Source organism: Zootoca vivipara, chromosome 1 (assembly GCF_963506605.1).
Source record: "Zootoca vivipara chromosome 1, rZooViv1.1, whole genome shotgun sequence".
NCBI lineage: Eukaryota > Metazoa > Chordata > Lepidosauria > Squamata > Lacertidae > Zootoca > Zootoca vivipara.
In genome coordinates this window covers 92217219-92241735 of record NC_083276.1, presented here as the reverse complement: position 1 = coordinate 92241735, position 24517 = coordinate 92217219, and the positions used below count along the sequence as shown (strand labels likewise).

At 42.4% G+C, this 24517-nt stretch overlaps 1 protein-coding gene across 5 annotated transcripts in view; it reads right to left on the bottom strand.

The window, feature by feature from the left end:
• The window catches only part of KALRN (kalirin RhoGEF kinase), a 516150-nt gene that overhangs the window by 296152 nt on the left and 195481 nt on the right, over positions 1–24517 (bottom strand). For all 5 annotated transcript variants that reach the window (XM_035129213.2, XM_035129243.2, XM_035129224.2 and 2 more), the window contains exons 2-3: positions 17422–17496; positions 9382–9496 (exon numbers count right to left, since the gene is read on the bottom strand). In XM_035129213.2, the coding sequence (XP_034985104.1) occupies positions 9382–9496; positions 17422–17496 (190 nt within the window). The remainder of the gene's footprint in view (positions 1–9381; positions 9497–17421; positions 17497–24517) is intronic.

The window sequence follows — 24517 nt, the reverse complement described above, 5'->3', positions numbered from 1 at the left end:
CCTCCACGCCGCCGGAGCACGATTTCTGTTCTCATCCTGAAGCAAAGTTCTTAACCTGAGGTACTATTTCTGGGTTAGCAGAGTTTGTAACCTGAAGCATTTGTTACCTGAAGCATTTGTAACCCGAGGTACCACTGTACACTGGAATAACATAAAGCTTAGCTGCCAAGTATCCCGTTTTTCGCGGGAAACCCCCGGATTTTAATCCGTTTCCCGCTGTTCTCCCGAATGGAGAAAAATCCCGGAAATCCCCCAGATTTCCTACCTGCCAGGGAGCCTCCATTTTGGGTGCCGCTCTTCCCATGTGTGGGCACCGGAAATCGGGCAGAGCGGCACCGGAATTCACTTCTACGCATGCCCAGCGGCCATCTTGGTGGTGGCCGCATGGTGGCAGCCATTTCGGTGGTGGCCGCACGGTGGCTGCACCACCAAGATGGCCGCCGGGCATACGTAGAAGCGACTTCCAGTGCCGCTCTGTCCAATTTCCGGTGCCCACACATGGGAAGAGCGGCCCTGGAAGTTGCTTCTACGCAACTTCTGGTGCCGTGCCGCTGCTGATCCCACATTTTTCAGCTGGAGACTTAGCAGGTATGAACATAAAGACACCCTGAAGGTTTAACAGAAAATGACCAAAAGATAAGCTAGATCCCATCCTTATTACTCCCTAGTATTCTTGATTCCAAACTTTCAAATAATCTTAGTACTATTGAAAACATTTATAAGATGCAAATTATTTGGAATTACACTTCATTGAAATTTCAGTGCTACTTTTAAGTAAACAGGTTTAGAATCCTAGTGTCAACTGCAGCTTTTTATGGTCCCAAACAACCACCACTTTCAGATTCTTCCTAGCCTAAATATAATGCCATTTGCCTACAAGGCTTTCAGGCATTGAACAAGATTTCACAGTATTGCAGGAAAAGTTGGTGGCACAGGCCAAGCTAGACACCCAGGAGCAAAACTAATAAATGGAAAGAAAACAAATTCTCAACTGGTAAGGCTAGGGATGAAGTGAAGTTAGTAGTATTATAAACTGAGCTCTTTTGCAATGTCCTTACTAAATTTTGGGAGAAAGTAGTGGATTATGTCAATATTACTGTGAGGGGGGAAATTAAAATTTTCAGAAGAAACACTTGTGAACTACATTACTACTATATGAAATTTGATAAATGGACAATGTAAATGAATTTGTCATGCTCCTACTGTGGCCAAGAGACTAATACTAAGGCACTGGAAAAATAAGTGTTCAGCTTCATCTAATCAATGGATTGAAGGTATGACTACACTTGCAACTTATGAACAGATTGCTTATAGACATAGACTTGCATGGACAAGTATAATGAGATCTGGAACGTACTTATACTAAATGTTGTTGTTGTTTAGTCACTCAGTCGTGTCCGACTCTTCGTGACCCCATGAACCAGAGCTCACCAGGCACTCCTGTCTTCCACTGCCTCCCACAGTTTGGTCAAACTCATGTTGGTGGCTTCGAGAACACTATCCAAACATCTCATCCTCTGTTGTCTCCTTCTCCTTGTGCCCTCATTCTTTTACAACATCAGGGTCTTTTCCAAGGAGTCTTCTCTACTCATGAGGTGGCCAAAGTATTGGAGCCTCAGATCCAGAATCTGTCCTTCCAGTGAGCACTCAGGGCTGATTTCCTTCAGGATGGAGAGGTTTGATCTTCTTGCAGTCCATGGAACTCTCAACAGTCTCCTCCAGCACCATAATTCAAAGGCATCAATTCTTCGGCGATCAGCTTTCTTTATGGTCCAGCTCTCACTTCCATACATCACTACTGGGAAAACCATAGCTTTAACTATACGGACCTTTGTTGGCAAGGTGATGTCTCTGCTTTTTAAGATGCTGTCTAGGTTTGTCATTGCTTTTCTCCCAAGAAGCAGGCGTCTTTTAATTTTGTGACTGCTGTCACCATCTGCAGTGATCATGGAACCCAAGAAAGTAAAATCTCTCACTGCCTCCATTTCTCCCCCTTCTATTTGCCAGGAGGTGATGGGACCAGTGGCCATAATCTTAGTTTTTTTGATGTTAAGCTTCAGACCTTATACTAAATATAGTAGGTTAAATGTATGTGTGTGTATTTCAATAAAAACAATACTATCAAAGAAATTTATTGATTTCATGTATCTACTGATTCATTTATTTTATGGGTCTATGATCTGGGGTATTGAACTTTGGGTAACTTAATATGGTGGGCAGCCAATATGGATTTGAGCTAAGGTTAGCTTTCAGAAGTGCTGTCACCTGTGCATCACTGAAGAATGTCTGGAAATCCAAAGGAGGGCAGTGAGTGCCACTGTCACAAAAGCAGTGGTGCCAGCAGAGAAAGCCCTGGTTGGTGGCCGCATTGTCAGCATGCAGAAGACTGGCACCTGTCATGGCAGCAGCATTTTTCACTATTGTCTTCAAATGCCTGCTACATATATGCTAAAATTCAAAGGTTCCTGCTGTGCAGAGTACTCAACAAACCATTTCAGATTGAAACTCCCATATGAACCATGATATAGAATAAATTTATTTCCCTTCCAATACCTGTTCTAGCCAACACTACAAGTAACACCCACAAAGTAAAATCGCTTTTAAAGCATTACTAGTTCTTCAAACTATTCTAAGCCACCAGTAAACCTTCTGCAAATGGAAAATGCTTGATTCTTTTCATGTGGGGAGAAAAATCAGATGACACCATTAAAGAAAGCACAAAAGATCCATTAACTTTACCAGTTTCAACTCACTTATTAATGGGTCCTTTTGATGCATGTGCATTGCCAAATCATGACCTGACAAAGGATGCCAGATATCTAGTTACCCAAATTAGTATGAAATCCCTTGAGTTATTTTAAAAACATATGGTTATTTATATATGTAATACTATTATAGTCTCTCCCTCCCCTCCCAGGCTCTAAAAAAGCTTCCTTTATTTTAGGATCATGTAACAGAAAATAAGAGCTCCAACATTTAATCCTTATCAATCAACAAAAAGAATTGCGCACTACTTCTAGTATGACCAGCTAATATACAATATACTTTGAGCTCACCAAGAAACTGCTTGAAATTAAGCCAGGGCAGCACTTTATATTAGTAAATTTTGCCAAGTCAATAATCCATCCCTAACCCAGAAACCTGATTATTTTAATGGGCTCTGATACCTTTAAATTGTCTCAGAAAAGAACCTCCAACTTCTCAGTCTGTCTAGAATACCTTCTGTCATTGCTTTCTGAGTCATGGATGCTCCCCAGAGCTGGTGAAATATTTGAGGATGTTTTCTGAGGACAAGTAAATGTAGACATATATAAAACATTAGGCCTCGGAGGTATCGTGTTTCCATCACAGAAAAGTTGAGTATCTTGGCTCTCAGACAGGCTGATGTATTCAGCAGAAAGACAAAGCGGGGTTGAGACAGAATATTACCTTTGCCATATGGAAACAAGATACATATAATGGAAATGAAGAGATTGCATAGGCCTAGAATTAAATCTTTTTCCTTCCTTCCTTCCTTCCTTCCTTCCTTCCTTCCTTCCTTCTTTCCTTTGCAGATGTCTGCATATGATATACTAGAATGATACCTGGGAAATGAGGCCATGTATCCACTCAGCTATTCAAAAATCTCTTAGCAGCTAAAGAGGAGAGGTGTTGGTAGTCTGACAAAGTGGGAAGCTTCATTTTATGGCTGTCAAAGGAAGAGGAAAAGGAGAAGCCTAAGAATTCCCAGCAAAGTTATATGGAACTCTAGGCAAAATAGCATGGTGTAACTGAACTTCAATACATGCACAGCGACTAGAGATAATTTATGTCATATGCAGAGAGATGGAGAGCTGCCAACATTCCTCTGATCATTCCTCTTATAATTTGAAGTATCTTTTTAATCAGATCTAACATCAGCACCTGGCACAGTAGAACTGTTGATGAGGTGTCAGCATCCAGATATACCCCACTGCTGGTATCCTGGGTTCACACTGTGAGTTTACCCAGCACTAAAATTGTTAGGTAACTATTGTAATTTTCCGCAATTCCTCCGTCATAGTGTCACTCTGGGTACTGTGAGAAACACAACTTGCTTATACTGATTAGATATTGTTGTAGACATGCCAGGACCTTATGGTGAAGGACAGCTAATAAATCTAAGAAATCATCATCATCTCTGGGATATGTGACATAGATTTTTGTTGTAAGGCAGTGGAAGTGGCAGAAAAGAACTAATGAGTATTAGGAGTTTCCCTTGATTAAGCAGAGTCTGAGTGATGCTTTATTGATAGACATTTGTAATGAAATGAAGGTAGTTAAACAATATCATTCTGAGGGCCTGTTCAACAAAACGTTGGGAGCATATAGGCAGTTTTCTCTTTGATCCTTCTTTAGAATAATTAAATTTCTGATTGCAAAATCTGGTGATATATTGGTTGGTATGATAAAACTTGTATCTTCTGCATATATATTTAATCCATAACTGTGAAAAAATAATACTTAAATATTGCCAACTGTGTTTTAGAATTTCTTCCTCCTCCTCATTTATCACCATATTCCTGCATTGATTTCATACCGTTACACTGTCCACAGAAATGTACTACTTGTGCCATTTCCATTAAGAGAGGTATCTGGGGTCAATTGCTAGACAGCATCAATGAGGATAATAATCTGCCTCACTCTGTTGCTTCAGACAGAAAGAAGAAAGAGGAGATTGTTAAAGTAAGGTCAATATGATAAATTATAGGGCTTTTTGCTGAAAGTGAACTTTGTCTTTTTTCCTACTAGTGCTGTTTAAACTAAAATAACCCAATCCTAAATAAGTAGTTTTCCTAATATTCCAACTTCTGGTTCACAGGTCTAAACAGATGTGCCAGTCCTCTCCATTTGACCAAGAATTCCATTTTAGCCAAGCCATGCCCACTTGACACAGCTGGGACCAAAAGCAGTGTGCAGACACTGTACACCATATGATCAGTGGCCCCTGAAAAGCCCTATGTATAGTGCATTGTGTGACTCTTTGCAAGCCCTGATGATCAACAGATTGCCAGGTCTTCAAAGTGCAGCACAGAGCTTTCTGCAAACACTGATGATCAGCTGGACTTCTCCTCTTGGACTAAAAATCCATCTGGATGCATAGCTTAGCAATTAGGTGTCTGTCTTGGCCATGCAATTCATTCCCTTCTAGTCAGTTACATAAGCAGAAAGATAGGTCATACAAGATTGTGCTATATGTAGCTATGTTACCACTGATTTACCATGCTCATGTATTGTTTCATGGGTGAGCTCAAAGTTCAGTGGTAGAGCACATGTTTTACATGCACAAGGTCTGAGGTTCAATTCTCAATGCTTCCTGCAGAAGCAGGGATACATAAATTGGTGTCCTTTAGATGTTGCTGGACTACAACTCCAGTCATACTGACTATTGGCTATGCCAGCATATTCCTAATATGATAACACCAAATCTTAGCTACCCCATTGAGTTGCACTCTAATTTATATACCTCTGCAATACTAGCAATACTGTAACTTCCTTAAGGACAATCAGTGAATCACTTTACACACACACACACACACACACACACACACACACACACACACTGAACTGAACAAAGTCCACAGATGAGACTTGTATTGTATGCAAGCAAAGAAAAACCAAATGAAATTATTATTATTATTATTATTATTATTATTATTATTATTATTATTATTTATACCCCGCCCATCTGGCTGGGTTTCCCCAGCCACTCTGGGCGCCTTACAACAGAAAAATGAAATAAAATAATCTATTAAACATTAAAAGCCTCCCTAAACAGGGCTGCCTTCAGATGTCTTCTAAAAATCTGGTAGCTGTTTTTCTCTTTGACATCTGATGGGAGGGCGTTCCACAAGGCAGGCGCCACAACCGAGAAGGCCCTCTGCCTTCTTGGCTTCTCACAACGAGGGAACCGCCAGAAGGCCCTCGGTACTGGACCTCAGTGTCCGGGCAGAACGATGGGGGTGGAGACGCTCCTTCAGGTATACTGGACCGAGGCCATTTAGGGCTTTAAAGGTCAGCACCAATACTTTGAACTGTGCTCGGAAACGTACTGGGAAACGTAATGGAACCATTCCTCCCCAACACATAAATATCATAAACCAAACTCTAGTGTCCAACACAAGAACAAAAAACCATTAGACAATAGAAACATCAGGAGTTCATATAAACAGGGGGGTAGTGGTCTATATATTCTAATCATTATAGAGTCTTATAGCTAAGAATGTCAGCAAGGTACTGCAGGCACATACTTATAAAAGATGGTCTTGGTATTCTTGTCCACCATTACCCTCTCTCTCTCCCTTCTGCCCCAAGGCAGACTGGAATGAAACTCCTTAAAAAGCCAGAGAGTGGTCTGATTATAGGATGGAAGGAGAGTAGCATCTGTCAGTGAACATAATGAGGCTATCATAATGCGGCTACCATAGAGGAAAATAAGGGTTGTAAGATCAAAGAAATGGCAAATGTAGAACTTGGCAGCTACTGGAGGCATTGGACACTGATGTTCTCTTTCTGTATTTTTAAAAGGAAATGTACCTGCAACAAGTCATGCAGTCATAAAATGGGACACAGTTTATTAACTGGCTGCGATCTTAAAGATAACATCCCATTGGGTTGAGCAAGCAACTGCAAGCAACAGGGTTTAAAAGTGCTTTAGTTGAGGTGGAATATATATATATATATATCTCCAAACTATTTAACATCTTATGCTAAGCAAAGAAATGTCACAGCAAGCATCTCCAATTGATGTACCTGAGGAATAAAGTGTATGTGTGAAAATACAACATAGATATAATCTATTTCCACTAGAACCCAAGGGGGGATTATAAAAGAAAAAGTGTGCTATATGGTTAGGTGTGGGGCAAGTGCTTGTGACAGTGATCTATGTAGGAAAGTATTAAGCATCAGATTTCTAAGCCCGTAGTTCACACAAAACAGGATAACATCGAAAGGGGCAGCTTCACTGCTACGTTATCCGGCATGAGATGGATGACTAGTTGACATTTATTCATGGACATTTGACCTACTGCCCTCTTATCCTAAGGCACATTCATGAAATATGGTCACAAATAACACTGGATGGTGAAAACTATTGTTGGGGTTTATTAAAGAGCGTAAAAATAAAAGTAATCAAGCAATGACAAAAGCCATTCCAAGCAGACTGAAAGCAAAAGCTTCCTCAGGAAATTAAATCTGAAGGTTTATTGCAGTGTATATAACCTAGCTGCTAGATCTCCCAGCCTCCAAATATCTGCTCTGCTAGTCTGATTTAGGTTTTATTCTTATTCAGCTCCAAGCTCTTCCCACATCACCAGGTAACTTTGGAAGTGTGATTCCTTTGCTATGCTAACACACAGCTAGATCAATCTCTGAGTCTAGAGATGCCGCCACACAGCAGTTTATTGTGAATTTGTCAGCCTGTACCCTTTCTTCATTTAATCAAGTTTTCCTCTTACCACATAAAATCTAGTAGGTAGAAAGAAGCCATTTTTTGAGATAGAGTGGAGAGGGTGTTGGTGTAGCTCAGCACAGTAGGAGTAAAAAAGACTAGGGAGAAACAAATCAGCTGCAAGCTTCCATCTAGGAGCCCACAACATTTGCGCACTTTACCATCTGATCCACAGATGGTAAGTGAGAACACAGAAAGAACCTTTGCATGTCAGCCAAAGCATTTAGAGAGAGCAGAAAGAACACAGCATATGAGGGACAGAGGTTCTTAGATCCTGGCTTTCAGGATTACACAGCTACTTTAATTTAGACACTTATTACCATCACAGCAAGCAATCTGAAGTGTAATTTTAAATAATTCTAATTTTGTTCGCTGCTCAGGAGAAATTCACTATAATTATTGGATAACTAGAATAGGAAAAAGACATATCTCTGGCCTTTGACACCTGCCATATATATTCTATGGCCCACCCTATTCCTGTGATCATAATTTGTTTTAAACTATTGGTAGTACTGTATTTTTAAATTGCTTTAACCTTAGAATCAATGGGTGAGAGGTTTTAGAAGTGTTTCAAGGGGAATAATTGCTTATGGAAATATGGGGTGGCTGTGGGAATATTATTGGCCGAGGGAGCCAGCATACAGCTTCCAGGTCATGTGGCCAGCATGACAAAACCGCTTATGGCGAACCAGAGCAGCACACGGAAACGCCGTTTACCTTCCCGCTGTACCAAGTATTACCTTCCTGCTGTACCAAGTATTTATCTACTTGCACTTTGACGTGCTTTCGAACTGCTAGGTTGGCAGGAGCTGGGACCGAGCAACGGGAGCTCACCCTGTCGCAGGGATTCGAATCGCTGACCCTCTGATAGGCAACCCCTAGGCTCTGTGGTTTAACCCACAGCGCCACCTGCATCCCTAGGGATTTAGTACACTACATTTAAGAGTATGTCAGAGGGGCTGAAAACAAAATAGGAAGATACTGAGGCGAAAAAAACTTTGACCTAAAAAATTAGAACCCGGGGGGAAAGTTTCCTGATGGATTTAGTAGGGAACACCAGGGGCTATGACCGAAAGGGACTGAAAAGTCAATTGGGATTGGTAGTGGTGATTACTGGGGGAAATAGGGTGGTCTTTAACTTAGGGAAATGGGAACTGGTGATGGAGAGAAGGAAGGATGAGGTTCTGCGAGGAATAATGATGGTGCTCTGTGTTTACTTGGGTCACTTCTGTGACCATTCTGAAAGCACACAGGCAACCAGACTGATTTTGAGCACACCAGTAGACCCTGAGGTATGATTATAAAGTCAAAGTACAAAGAGTGACAGAGATGGGGGGAAAGGTTCTCACATCATCTTGTATGTTATTGTAGGCATATTGTAGGCACATCCCACCCCTGCAAAGCAGCCCCAGAGTTCTGTCCCAAGATCCATGGCTAGCAGTCACTTGTGCCCATTGCTAAATGCAAATTATAATATGGGGGGGGGGGGTAATCAATTTTAAACTAGCCATTCCAGAGCTTATATCTGAGTTATGGATGTAAGTGCAAAAGCCACATTGAACATTTGTGAAAATGCCAAAAAAGAAACCTCCCCCTCTGCTTTTTTCCAATTTGCATGCACAGAATGAAATAATCTGTAAATAAAATGCTGTTTTCATACATGACGCACAACGAAACCTAAATCTCTAGCCTTTCAGTCAGTTTCTGTTCTGCTCTCATATGGTGTCATGAGAGTGTGTGTGTGTGTTTGGCCTTATTTGGCTGCCTAAGATATGATTAGAGTGCACATGAAAGGCAGAGCTGCTGTTTTCCCTGGCAGGGCATACAAAAATGTACCAAAGGCCAATACTTGGAAGTGAGCAGCTTGCCAAGAACATATCCTCCCCACCAATGCATTTCTTTTGAACTTTTACCTTGGCACGCTAGCCAAGTAAGTCACAAGTTTCCGAAGGTCTTCCTGCCTTATTCTGTCGTGATTGCTGCGTGCTGGAAATGTCAGGATGGGACCTCCCCGTTTATCACGGCCACCTGCAGGAAAATAAAGGGTTGTTAGAAAATTAACCAGGAAGCACATTACATTATATGAGCCAAGTTGACAGGCTCAAATGACTGAGAAGCAGTTTCATCATCAATGTTTCCTCTCACTCCATACTACTTCAGTGGACATGCTGGTGATCATACATAAAATGGGTTACAATGTGGGAGTTGCCGTGTGCTTGTTGCCTTATGCTCTACAAATCTATGAATTTGTGCCCACAATTCAAGGCTATACACAGCTTCACTAGGCTTGCAGTAATCACACATCCCAAAGATTCTAGAGAAGCTACAATACAGGCAGAAAAGGCATTAATTGGGGGAATTGTCATGCGTCATTCACTCATATTTTACAGGAAGACCAAATGAGGATGTTATCCAGTTTTTATCTTGACACATTTAGCCAGCGATTGTTCTGCTTTCCTCAACTTTTTTTTTAAAGAAGGGAACAGTTGTGCAAACTCCAGAAATATGCTGTTGCTTTCCCTTTTTTTAAAAAAAATGGGGGAATGATTTTGATGTGTGCCGTGACATTTTACAAGGTTGAGTTCTATGCCTCTTCACACAACCTTTAAAATATGTTATTTAGGAGGTTTACCACCAACAGGGAATATTTGTTTTTCTGTGATTTTTGAAGCAGGCTCCAAGCTTTAAAGCTCCTTGCCTTTATGAGGGGAAATGCACACACACAAAAGCTGTTCAAAAAATTTCCATAATGAGCAGGCATTGATTTTAAGTTGAATTATAGGTTACACTCACACTTGTTGCTTGGCCTTAGCAACAGACCTAACCATGCCAGGTGAGCACAATTGTTCTGAGATAATTTATGCTTAATCCATAGCAATTTGCACCCTTTTAATGGGAACTGAATCAAGCTTTCTCTTTCTGATTCCCATGGAAACCTTAACATATAATCTGTAGTTCCATCTATCCTGGATAATAAGAGATGGATCTGTAGAAGCAGGTCTGTAGAAGCAGGTTTTGGATGTGTTTGAGGGTTATTACTCATCACAGCTTAGGCCAGTCAATTTGGGGCTATGTGGGCGCACTGGCAGAAGCACCAGATTGGCTACACAAGTGCACTAACACAGTCCCAACCTCGCAGTTGCCCTACCCCATCCAGCTAAGCTGTAGTGCTGCTGGTGTCAGGAGGGAGGCTCTAAGGTTCCACGCCAACACACAGGTTACTACTGCAAGCTCCTTCTAAATTAGGGAACTGGCTGCTTGTCTTTCCCACTTTTTGGTTTTGATATATACAGTATCAGTAACTCATAGTTTCAGATGGTATAAATACATATATTAGATGGATGAATGTATAAAAACACAATTATGCTACTCTATTCTGCCTTGGTCAGACCACACCTTGAATACTCTGTCCATTTATGGGTGCCACAATTTAGGAAGAATATTTTCAGGGGGAGTCCCTACAGGAAGCCTCCCGCCATCATCCTGACCAGCACTTCGCCCAGCGAGAGAGGGAGCAGCGGGTCAGGCAGGGGGAATGAAGAGTGGAGCGGAATGGAGGAGGGAAGGCTCAGCGAGGTATCAGAGCCTGTGCACCTCTCAAGCCAACAAGTGGAGGAGGGACGGCTCAGCGATGTATCAGAGCCCCCGCACTACCCTAGCCAACAAGTGGAAGAGGGAGCACAGCCGCTTTTGGTGTCTGAATAGAGGCACACGCCCAAACGCAGGTTTAGAGGGCGGAGGTTCGGGGTGCCCAAGCTATTATGTTGGCCCCGGAGCAGAAGGGTGCCATTGCCAGATTCTGCGAGTGACTAGGAGGTCATGTTTTCTGCTATCTCTGCACTGTAAATAGTATGCACAATAAAACCCTTAAAGACAGAACGGACTAGAGCATCTTTACTCGGGAGTAGCCGCAACAATCCTGACAGATATTAACAAACTGGGATGTGTGCAAAGGAGGACGACCAAGTTGATCAGGGGTCTGGAAACCAAGTCTTATGGGGAACAGTTGAAGGAGTTGGGTATGTTTAGCCTGAAAAAGAGGAGACTGAGAGAATATATGATAGGCACCTTCAAATATCTGAAGGGCTGTCACATGGAAGATAGAGGAAGCTGGTTTTCTCCTGATCTGGAGGGTAGGACTAGAACCAATGGCTTCAAGTTACAAGAAAGGAGATTCCGACTACGGTAAATATCAGGAAGAACTTTCTGACAGTGAGAGCTGCTTGACAGTGGAACAGACTCCCTCGGAAGGTGATGACCTCTCCTTCTATGGAGGTTTTTAAACAGAGGTTGGATGGCCATCTGTCATAGATGCTTTAGTTGATATTCAGAGGGTTGCACTGCATAGGGTTGGACTATTTGACCCTAAGGGTCCCTTCCAACTCTACAGTTCTATGATTTATGTCCTATGTTTCCCCCAAGGAGCTTAACATGGTATTCCCCTTCCCAGAATGTGGCTGCCAGACTGGGGAGTGCCTGCTGGGATCATATAACACCAGTCCTAAAAGATCTAGATTGGTTCATACCTGCCAAGTCTCTCGCAGAGAAATCCAGGATCGGCAGCCACACGACACCGCAATTTGCGTAGACACAACTTCTGGTGTCGCTTTGCCCATCTATGGGCACCCCAAATGGCCGACACTAGCGCTGGAAGTTGCGTCTACGCATGTCCGGAAACGCGTAAACGCAACTTCCGGTGTCGCTTTGCCCATCTATGGGCACCCAAAATGGCCGGCGCCGGAAGTCGCGTCTACGCATGTCCGGAAGTGCGTAGACTACAAGAAAGAAGATTCCACCTAAACATTAGGAAGAACTTCCTGACAGTAAGAGCTGTTCGGCAGTGGAATTTGCTACCAAGGAGTGTGGTGGAGTCTCCTTCTTTGGAGGTCTTTAAGCAAAGGCATGACAGGCATATGTCAAAAATGTTTTGATGGTGTTTCCTGCTTGGCAGGGGGTTGGACTGGATGGCCCTTGTAGTCTCTTCCAACACTATGATTCCATGATTCTATGCATAGTCACGACTTCCGGCGCCGGTGCCGGCCATTTTCTGGTGCCCATAGATGGGCAAAGTGGCACCAGAAAAATGGCCGCCGACAGGAGCCAAAATAAGGGAGATTAACGGGAGAGGAGCTGAAACGGGAGACCGTCGGGAAACGGTAAGGAAAAACGGGGGTTTCCCGGGAAATGCGGGGTACTTGGCAGCTATGGATTGGTTCCCTGTACGTTTCTGAGCACAATTCAAAGTGTTGGTGTTGGCTTTTAAAGTCCTAAACAACTTAGGCCCTGTATACCTGAAGGAGCGTCTCCACTCCCATTGTTCAGCCCAGACACTGAGGTCCAGCTTCAAGGGCCTTCTGGCAGTTTCCTCATTGTAAGAAGTGAAGTTACAGAGAACCAGTCAGAGGGCCTTATTGGTAGTCACACCCGCCCTGTGGAACACCCTCCTGTCAGGTGTCAAGGAAATATTTTAGAAGATTTTGGAAGATATCTGAAGGTAGCCCTGTATTGGGAAGCCTTTAATGTCTGGTGTATCACAGTTTTTATAATCTGTTGGGAGCCGCCCAGAGTGGCTGGGATAACCCATTCAGATGGGTGGAGGGAATACAATAATAAACCAGTAGTAGTAGGCTAGGCTTAGAGACTGGGGCCAAAGGCCACACAGGGAACATCATGGCTGAGTAGCAATTTGAACCCTAGTCTCTCAGGTCCTAGTCCAGTGGTCTAACAACTGTACTACACTGGTTATATTTAGCTTGATACTATTTACTGCATATATACACACACATCTCAACTGAGTCCTCAAATCCTGAACTTTGAATCCAAGTGGTAGCAACTAGGATTTTTTTCTTGCCTAACAGATTTGGGAGCTCTCATCAGAGCATCCCCGGGAGTGCAGAATCAGATAGATTTTTAATATGATGTCAAACTGCACAATTCAATTTGAGCATCCATCCAAAGTTCAGGAACATTTATGAAGAAAATCCTATTCTTGCCTTGAATACCAAAGCATCATAGCTTGATGCTACAAGAATAATCAAAAGAATTCAGCATGGCATTTTATTTGTTATATTTATTAAGTGTCAAAACAAGAGACTGTTATTTTCAATCTTAAATAGGTTTCCTTTTTTATTATTGATTTTGTGTGAAGCAGGCACACGTTCCATGGCTATTAACACAAGGAGAAAAATATTTGTAAGCATAAAGCGTACTGAAAGCAAAATTGCAAGTTATGATTTCTTGGCTGCATACACAAACCACCAAAAATAACCCCATTAGTTAATACTCACCAATTGCAACATTCTTCTCTGGGCTCTGGCAACATCTTACCTAGCCATCTAAGCTCAATACAAATATCTTTTTTCAGGTAATATACAGTGGTACCTTGGTTGTCGAATTTAATCCATTCCAGGAGTCCGTTTGACTTCTGAAACGGTTCGAAAATCAAGGCGCAGCTTCCGATTGGCTGCAGGAGCTTCCTGCACTGAATCAGAAGCTGCGGAAGCCGCATCAGATGTTCGGCTTCCGGGTTTGCAGCGTTTGGGAGTCAATTTGTTCAGGAGCCAAGTCTTTTGACAACCAAGGTACCACTGTACAAAAGTTAAGCACAGTAAGTTATACCACTATTTTCCAGTTAAGCTGGCATAATTTATGAATCTGATGTTGTTCTTTGTCAGGTTTATTAGATGTGATCTTAAATCAATAACATTTGCCAACTGTATCTTCCACTTTTTGTAGATCAGCATAGCTTGTGAAGGTAAAGGTAAAGTTGGTAAAGGTGATTCTAAACACCTTCTGGTTAAACACAGGGTTGTTCTGAACCAAGGTCAGCATTTTCGGGCATCATATCTGTTTTATTTATTTGCCACATTTACATCCTGCCCTTCATCCAAGGAGCCCCAGGCAGCATTCAGAGAAGCTATCAATTCCTCCCTGCTTCAACATACTACTTATTACCCCACAATACAACTCACTTAGATCACACATAAACTCATTCCTGAGGTAGAAAAAACTTCACCTGCTCAATTAATTTCTGTAGGTCAGGCTGTTATTATAAGCACAGGGCAGGGCCAATAGAGGAAGGTTGAAAGCTTGACTCCAAAGTTGTTGATGGGCACAATATCTCTAGGACTTTCTCCTCTTAAGATTCCATTAATTCCACCCCTGTCCCTGCTATTTAACTTGTCTTGTTGAACTTATTCTGCTTCAATAAAAGTTCCAACAGTTAATTAAAAAGGCATGGTGGCTGATTGGATTTCAGGATATATGCAGGCCTTGTGAGAGACCCTACCCTGTTTCCCCTTTTTTAATACGTAGTCAGAAAGTAAGCCATGGCAGGGTTTTTAAGCATTTGAGAAATATAAGACATACCCACAAAATAAGCCATACTTCCGCTCCGCGGAAACCAACCCCCACAGGCACCTCCACTCACAGAGTCACTCCATGCAGCTGGCACTGCAGGAGCGCGATCAGCTCTGAAGTGGCGCTCCAAGAGCTCCGCTTAACAGCTGATCACGCTCCCGCCTTGCTGGCTGCATCCCCGCGCTCCGCCTTCTCGTCCATCGCCGCCCTGCCGCTTCTGTGCTTGTCGCCACCGCTGGGCTCATTGCTTCTTCCTTGCCTGGCCTGGCCAAGGAGCTTGGAGCGCCCTGCAGCAGCAGGCGGAGCGCCTGAGCCAGCGGCCTCTGCCTGGCCCGGCCTAGGATGCCTGCTGCCCCGCCACCCGGAACCAGTGGCTGCTGCAGCGCCGAGCACTCAAGAGAACCGAGCAGCGCCCTGAGCCAGCGCCCTGAGCTGTAAAAACTGTACCGGTAATAATAATAAAAAAGACATCCCACCGAAAGTAAGCCACCCTGTGTTTTTTTGAGGAAAAAAAGTTATAAGACGGTGTCTTAAAAAAGGGGAAAGACGGTAGGGGCTACTCTGGAAGTCCCTGCAGATTCCAGGGGTATTTTCAATGAGCTTTGATTCTTGTCTAGATTTCAGAAGGTTCTGAGTAAACAGAATCCAGGTGGGTGAAAGTTTGATCCCTCTCTGGTTTTACTGGCCCCGAGAGAAAGGAGCTGCATTTACTTGGTCAGCATATGTGGCCTCATTAACCCCGATCAAACTAGTTAAGGAGAAGCATTTCAGGTTTCTCTCAGCTTGGAAACAGGTGAATGTCTTTGATGGCATCTGGAAACTACATAAGGCGTAGTGGCAGGTAATAGCTGTAATTACCTCTCTGGTTTAGATTATGGTCATTGTTAAAACATATGCAAAATAAAATGTAGCCAGTGCCTCCACAGTCTACTAATTTTTATATGAACCGCCTCATCATATGGATGAATAAGACAGAAACCCCAAAGCAATTATTTCATTTCTTATTTGGCTGAGAGTTTCTATGCTGCTAGATAGAGTCTGCTGTGCCAGCCCTAAGCACCAACCACGTTTTGAAGACTGCAATTGGGCACACACAGAGACAATACTCTCCTGGGCACATCCCCATCAGTTCTTGCTACCATGGTGCGTTATGTCAAAACACTGCTTGGGGGAATGAGAAACCATCATTAATGGTGACCCTATGCCCCAACTCAGAGCCCAAGTTCTACAATTTCCAACATTTTAGATACGAGACAGCATACAAATATTTGGCAAATGAAGGTTTTCTTACAATTTCCCCACCACCACCATTTGCTCTCAATACCACAAAAAAAGTATCACCTGTAATCTCTGCATCAAGTTGCAGTCCTGCTTGGTTTTCATTTTTTTTAAAAAAAATGTATGAAGTCACATTTCACTTCTATGGCTACACAATTTGAATTAGACTATTGTTTTCAACTCCACTTTCTGCTGTATTTTACTGAGCATTTTCAGTTCAAATGCAACTGAACTCAAAACATCTGGAGGGCCGAGTTTGAGGAAGCCTGGTCTAGGTGGTGAATGGATAACTTCTGTTAATCTTGTCTGTTTGTTTCCCAGTGCCGCGCTTATACGCGGTCCTGCGCGAGTCTATCAAGTATAAATGGGAGGGTGCCTCTTTTGCACCTGGCCACCCTTTAAAACATTTTCCTTTTGTTCAATAATCACTAATCTCTTGTTCTGAATCCCCTGTCCTTGCATGAAGGTCTTCTACTTTTACTCTGCCTCCTGCCAGTTGCCTTTCCTTTCCTCCTGAACTGTTTTTAGAGCACACTAATCAAAAGTGGAAAGTATAACTTATAAATATAAGTTTTCAGAAAGTTAACATTCTCACAATCAAATTCTGTCCAAACATTTGGTTTTAATTTGGCACTGGAACTCAATTTGAAATTTGTAAATATCCTGAATGTGTTTCAGCTCTCTGTAAAACCATTACCACCATCTTTAATTACAGACAGCAACAAAAATTACTTCTTAAATTACTGCATTTAAATCAGTGACCCAATAAGTGAATGCATTTGCAATCCTACACACACTTAGGAAGTTGCCTTATACCAACTCAGACCAGTAGTTCAGTATGATCTACACCAGGCATCCCCAAACTTCGGCCCTCCAGATGTTTTGGACTACAATTCCCATCATCCCTGACCACTGGTCCTGTTAGCTAGGGATCATGGGAGTTGTAGGCCAAAACATCTGGAGGGCCACAGTTTGGGGATGCCTGATCTACACTGATTGGCAGTGGTTCTCCAGAGTTTCAAGCTGGAGTCTTTCTAGTTCTGCTTGGAAATGCCAGGGATTTAACATGGGAATTTCTGCATGCAAAACATTATGCCCCCACCATTGAGTTATGGCCTTTCCCTAACTAAGAAGCAAGTCTCTAAGAATACAACTGGAACGAATTCTGAGTAGTTGTGCTTAAAATACTATTTAATCTAGCAAACAGATTATAATCTATTCCGTAATATTCTGTTATGTATTGCTGCTATAATTATATAATTTTCACTGGTGCAATGTGCTCACACACTTCAAAAAGAAAAGAGTAATGAACCCACCTGACACAAAGGCAACTTTTTCCTTTAGTATTGGAAGGACATCAGAAGCTTTTAAACCATCATTTCGGAAAGAACCTGCAAAAATGAGAAGAAAATAGGAAAGTCTTGATTAGAAAGGAGTCTGCCTTTGACTGTGCTTGCAATATGTTCCAGACTGCCCCAATCAACAAGCGATTGCCTACAATTTGTAGATCAAGCTATGGAAATACAGAAAACATCACTAATTTTCCTCCATCACTAATTTTCTTCCAAATAAAAAGGGAAGGCAGCATGATATCTGTCAAAACGTACAAAAAGCACTGCACAAGCTTCTATTCATTATCACTGTTGTCAGGTCATGACAATATCAGAAACAAGAAATGAGTAAGTGACTAATATAAAAGATATAACAACAACAAAACAAACCCACAGGTCATAACAAAATAAAATCATTTCTCATATGAAACTGAGCACTCAGTAATATAACTAATTAAAAGCATTGGCAATTCCTAATCTTCACAGCTGCCATAAATTATCAAAACTATAAGAACATTACCTAATTCCATTCTAAGTATGGCTGCAGCCAAAATTAAAAATGTCACAGCTTCATACAGATAACAAGTGACTAATATTTGCATAAGAAATATACACCAGAAAGACAACCCTCATCACCCATGTAGGCATATTTTGCTGATGTAGTGCAAATACAAAATACTGCCTAATCCATGTTTAGCAAAGTGAAAGGACTTACTCATACAGGTGGAGCTCAGGTGTCATATCAAAAATACATTTACTTGAAACTAAAATCTCTTCAAATCCAGTAGAACTTACTTCCAAGTAAGCATGCTTGAACTGTGCAAATTGTGTCAACACATGGCGGACCCCAGTTTTAGAATATCATTGGGGGGGGGACTTTGTGCCTACCCATTTTCCCTGTCATGGAGCTGTTGCTGCTCTAACATCCACATCCTCTTGCAGCAATCTCAGCTTCGAACTTAAGGAAGACAATGTAGACAAGGCCTGTCTTGCCCGCATCCTGGTATTACCGTTTTTTTACGAAGAAAGCAGCTGGGTTTTTATGTCTGCCCACTGCTGAATACCTGAATATGCTTCTGAAAATGGGTAGCCTCTCCATCACATTTCCATTAATACAGTGTTTCTCAACCAGTGTGCCTCCAGATGTTTTGGGACTACAACTCCCATCATTCCTGACCACTGGTCTTGCTAGCTAGGGATGATGGGAGTTGTAGTCCCAAAACATCTGGAGGCACACTGGTTGAGAAACACTGCATTAATACACCCAGCTTCAGAATGTGCTCACTGCAGCTGATGAACTTACGTAGCAACTCATGTACAGTAGATGGCCGGATAAATGCTACAAAGAGGAGTTCCAACAATGGGTTATTATTTCTTATAGCTGAAATCAGTGTGTGTGTTTTTCTTTAAAAAATTATAGGGGTACTCTCATTTTCCTACTCATATTGAAATACTGCCCCTCAATGAGGCCAAACTTAGATTTACAAAATGTTTAGGGGTATGCGTACCCCTACATACCCCCAGAAAAAAAAAAGCACTGGCTGAAATATAATTTGCTGCACTCTTTACAAAAAAAAGTGTTGTATGGTGTCTTGTTTATTTGGCCTTGGAGCTTCCTCTTCATTCACTCTCATATAGGAATTGGATTAATAAATCATTACTTTGTCCTCCCTAGGAAGGCCAATGAAGTAAAGATTTCCTGCCATTCCAAAACCAGAAGCATGTCTGCTCTCTGCCAAGGTGAATGAGTCATTCCTTGGCAAACTGGAAGCTGCTCAGCTGTTGCTTGAGAGTTTGAAGGAGGTCACATTTTTGGTTGCTATGGTGCACAGAAGAGCAAACACAATACATGCTCTCCCACATGATAAGAACTATACAGTAATAAATCCACCCACATTGTCAAGACAACAAAGGTTATGATAAGACAAAGAAATATAACTTTTCTTAGCTTAAAACCGAAAGATGTAGGACAGAAGATGAAGCCAATGATTAGAAGCCACTTCAGTCCACTAACCTGAAATGAAAGTCTTTTAGCCCATGGCTCTCTTTCTAATGAGCCATGACTAACATGATGGGTGTTTCTGGTTTTTTTTACTGAAAATATGAAAGTTAGCATGAAAAGGAAATACTTTTTCCAAGCATGCTGCATGCTTGCCCCCAAACTTTCACATACAGTATTTGTTTTCTGCAAACCTTTGCAAATAACACAGTTTGGATGAGCTTGCCATAATTAGCAGTACAAGGTGCGATCAGCCCTATTTTGCAGGGGTATTTATGTTCTTGAGTTGCTAGATGGGGCTTTTTGTTGTTGTAGTGATGTTGCTATATAAAAGGTAATATTTAAAACAGGTATACCTTCTGCCATTAGAATTCTGCTGTGGTAAACAGCATCGAGTCCCATACTGAATCTGACAAATCTATTCTAAACCCTGAGGTGGTAGAAGCTCAATCAAAACCAAAGCCAAAAGCAGAAACTATCAAGCCAAACCCCTTGGGAAAAAATGCCAGGGTCTGGCAGGAATCTGCCATGCAAATAATAAAAAAATAAGCAACCTCCTCTGCTTTAGGAGAAAAGGACAAATAAGACATTTCTTGGGCTCCAAGATTTGTTTTCAGAAAGCCAACTTCAAATGGTGTGTGTGTGTGTGTGTGTGTGTGTGTGTGTGTGTGTCCTGAGGTAATATATGCTGTCATATGTTACCTCAGGAGAGGTTTCAATATAAAACCTTTTGAGTCACCCTAAAATCTCAAGCTCCCTCAAGCTCCTGTGCGCCTTCCCCTAGACAGCATTACTAAGAAAGCCAAAGCTTCCTTTTCAATCCAAACTGGTATCATAGCTGTTAGCTCAATGGGCCCTTAAATGTATTTTCTCCTGAACTGGTGAACTTTTACCTCAACGGTGCTCTCTGCCTGAAACACACACACTTGGGACTCGAACTCTAGCCCTTATTTTAAAGGTACCGTAAGTAAAGTCAGGGTATTCCTTATTCATCTTTGAAGGAAACCTCAAGTAGGAGAGAAATTTGTGGCGAGGCAGTCTGGAAGTCCTGTGTGTTTGTTTGTGTGTGTGTGTGTGTTGGAAGGAGTGATCCCGAGGAGAGGTTTTATGAAGAAAGATATAGAGCAAGAGGTTTAGATTTTGTGAGGAGGGGATGAAGTTATCTTCCTAGCTGAACTGCTGGAGTAGGTCACAATGATACGTAACAACATGTTCATTATTACAGAATTTCACTTGAAGCACCTCTCTTATAGAGATATTACTGGGTCCAGGGTTCAAATTAAGGGGGGGAAGGGGGTGCTGATGAACTCAAGCCCCACCACCCTCACCCAACCCTATTCTCCTCAAAACATGCTTCTTTATAAGCCTTAAAAATAGCTAGTGTAATTCTATCACTAATTCTGAGTGTTTTAAAACTGCCAAAATATTTAGTCATTGAATAATTTAGATGGAACAACAGGCACCTATTACTCACAGGTAAACATGTGGAATTTCTCTATGTTTCTGGCTACATAGTCCTGGCCTGGGATTTAGCTGTAGGCCTCAGTCACCTTGACTGTGGAGCCAGTGCTGCAAGAAGGCTGTATGATGGTAGAAGAAGGCTGCTGTTGTCTTCTTCGCTGCTTTCTCCGCCCATGGAAGAAGTCTGGGTCTGGCAGGGCAGCAGCTTCCCCTGGGGAGGTGGGACTCAACATAGTTTCTGACAACTCTGGAGGTGGGATTGGCTGTGCAACGAGCAGAGTGGATGCACCAGAACCAGACCCTGACAGCTCCAGGGATGAAAGTGGTGCCCCTGCCTTGTGCCATGGGGATAGATAGGGAGATGAAACAGGGCGAGGGGAATCCTTCTCCCCACCTCTCCAGGATCCCTTTCCTCAGGCACTTCCAACTTAGGCAAAGATCTCCCTCAACCACTGGATTATAGAATCATAGAATTGTAGAGTTGGAAGGGGTCCCAAGGGTCATCATTGGCCAACCACTCATTGTCTCCATCCTAATTTTTCCAGACCCCCTACTCAGGTCCTTATAGCTCTCCCAATGCCCATTCTCAATGGCTTCATCTAGACGTTGGGTACAACTACCTATAGCACAACTACCAACTACAATTCCCCAAGGCTACTCTATAGAACCATCCCTGTAAGTTGGAGTGGGACCACACTACCTCTAACTCCCAACTCACCAAGTCACTCCATGAGGACACAACAGTCAGGAGTATCAAAAACCACTGAGAGATCAAATAAGAGTAACAGGATCATACACCCCCATCTCTCCCCCAGGGGGATCAAAATTGATTCTGGTACCAGAATGGGCCTGCCCTGACTGGAATGGGTCTAGATTATCAGTTTCTTCCAAGAGCAACTGCAGCTGAATCATTGCCACACGGTTAAGCACCTTGCCCAAAGCAGGGCTATCTGTAACTATACAGTAGTTTTTGGACCCAGCGAAGGCTTTTTAGGAGCACCTAGGCAGAAATGACACAGCCCAGTACAAGCTATATTGTGTATTTCAGCTGATGACATAGCCAAGTGAGCTAGTACTTAGAAACAGAGTTCCCTGCATATTTTTAAATGTCACTGTATTTGAATAATGAATGTGAGTACAGTCATACCTCCGGTTGTGAACATGATCCGTGCGGGAGGCACGTTTGCAACCTGCAGTGTTCTTAGCCTAAAGTGCTGCGTCTGCACACACATGTGATGCGATTCAGCACTTCTGCGCACATGCGTGACATCATTTTGTGTTTCTGCGCATGCGCGAGCGCCGGAACCCAGAAGTAACCTGTTCCGGTACTTCCGGGTTCGGCACGATCCGCAACCTGAAAACACGCAACCCGCAGCGTCGTGACCCGAGGTATGACTGTACTTATGAACAGTGCTATATTGCAAATATATGCTTCCATTGTTTTATAACTGACAGGAAACCTTGGCTTCCAAACTGCTATGGATACCACTGAACTAAGGAAGACTTTGCATACCATGAGGTACAACAAAGCACACGCCACATGCTCTGTGCTTTAAGGCATTTTCCTGGGGAACTTTTAAAAAGAGTTCATTCCCTAGAACCATGGAAACCAAACAGGCCATCTGCACAGTATACTAATCCCACTGCCCCATACGCCAAACCATTTGTTCCATCTAAGACAAAGGCTATATTCACTTTATGGCTGAAATTTATTCTCAGATGAAAAAGATTAATGCCACCGGTGTGCGTTACTTAGACCTGATCCAAGACTAATATTTTCTCCCAGTTTTCTTGTCCCGTCCTTCCTTCTATTAATTATACATCGCCACCACTTGCCGTAACATCCTTCCCATTTCAAGCCATATGGATAGCTGAGGTTTTCCAAAGACTCAAAGCCCTTTGCCAAGGCTTGTCAGAAAGCCAGCACTTTGCCCCCCCCCCTTTTTAATGGAAAGGCATGTCTCTGAGATTTCCTGCTTTTTGGATCTTCACACAGGAGCAGCCTTTGTAAAAGGGGGGGGGGGACCCTCCATCTTTCTTGCTGCCGTTCCCCCCTCCTGCAGCCCTCAAATCTGGCAGAGGTGTGTGCACATTATATTTAATTGCTAAAATTGTTATTCTTTACACGAGGCCTTTGGAAGGGCAGGAATTGAAAAGTGGTGCCTGAATGTACAAACATCAAAAGCAATGGGTGCCCTGCAGCTGGAGAGCAGGCTAAAGGAGAGGCAGGGCTTTGATAAAGGCAAAGCACTTTGTACTAAAACATGCAAATGTAATCAAAGCTTTTTAAACCCATGGCCTCTCAGAAAGACGCATCCCAGTATTAGATGTCAACATGTTGTATATCACCGCTTAAGCCAACATCCACACCTTGCCCTATGAGAAGAAACAGACATACGGAAAACATTTGATGAAAACTTTGTTAATAGACCATATGTGTGCTTTGATATGCCATGTTAAGACATTCTTATTTACCCCAGATATTTGAAAATGTATATAACGCCTCAACACTTTGTGCTTTTACTTATAATACTAATATTAATTGTATTGTGCATATATTATATACAGCCCTGGAATCTGATTTGATAGCAGGCATTATAGAAATTAAATAAAAAATAACTGTGAGCACGCGTGCGCGCACACACACACACACACAACCCTCTCAGCATGCCCTCCAACATTTCCACATTTTTAGCAATCCTTTTATACCACTCAGGCTTCCCCTTTACTCATTGCTGAATACTCTCAAGGGTAGCCAACATGGTGCCTCTAAGACAGGCATCCCCAAACTGCGGCCCTCCAGATGTTTTGGCCTACAACTCCCATGATCCCTAGCTAACAGGACCAGTGGTCAGGGAAGATGGGAATTGTAGTCCAAAACATCTGAAGGGCGGAAGTTTGGGGATGCCTGCTCTAAGATGTTGCAGGACCCCAGCTCCCATAATCCTTGCCAGCCCATTTTCCTTGTTGGCTAGGGTTCCTGGGAGTTGGAGTTCAACAACATCTCAAAGGCATCCGCTCCATCGGCTATGTGCTGTTTTAATGTAAAAGCCAAAAAGGTTTCCTTTCTTAGGTTAAAAGAGATATGTGACGTAGAAAAACATAATAATCCTACAATCTGCAACCAACACACTCAAAAATAGCCTCATGAGCATGTCAAGTGACAGGTTACTTAGCATCTTAATCTACATGGTACATTAATAATAATAATAATAATAATAATAATAATAATAATAATAATAATAATTTATTTATACCCCGCCCATCTGGCTGGGTTTCCCCAGCCACTCTGTGCGGCTTCCAACAGAAAAATGAAATAAAATAATCTATTAAACATTAAAAGCCTCCCTAAACAGGGCTGCCTTCAGATGTCTTCTAAAAATCTGGTAGCTGTTTTTCTCTTTGACAATAGAGATAAGAAGCATCCACTCCCATGTTTTTAAGATTCACTATCTAGGGATCTCTCAAATGGTGTGTAAACCTTGAAGAATTGTACCAAATCATACTAACCAAATTCTAACAACATGTCCACAAAAGGCAAAAATGGGGATATCAACTTACTATGCTGAAGAACAACAACCTCAGGAATTACTCTGGGTAGAAGGGAATAGTAATAGTCGT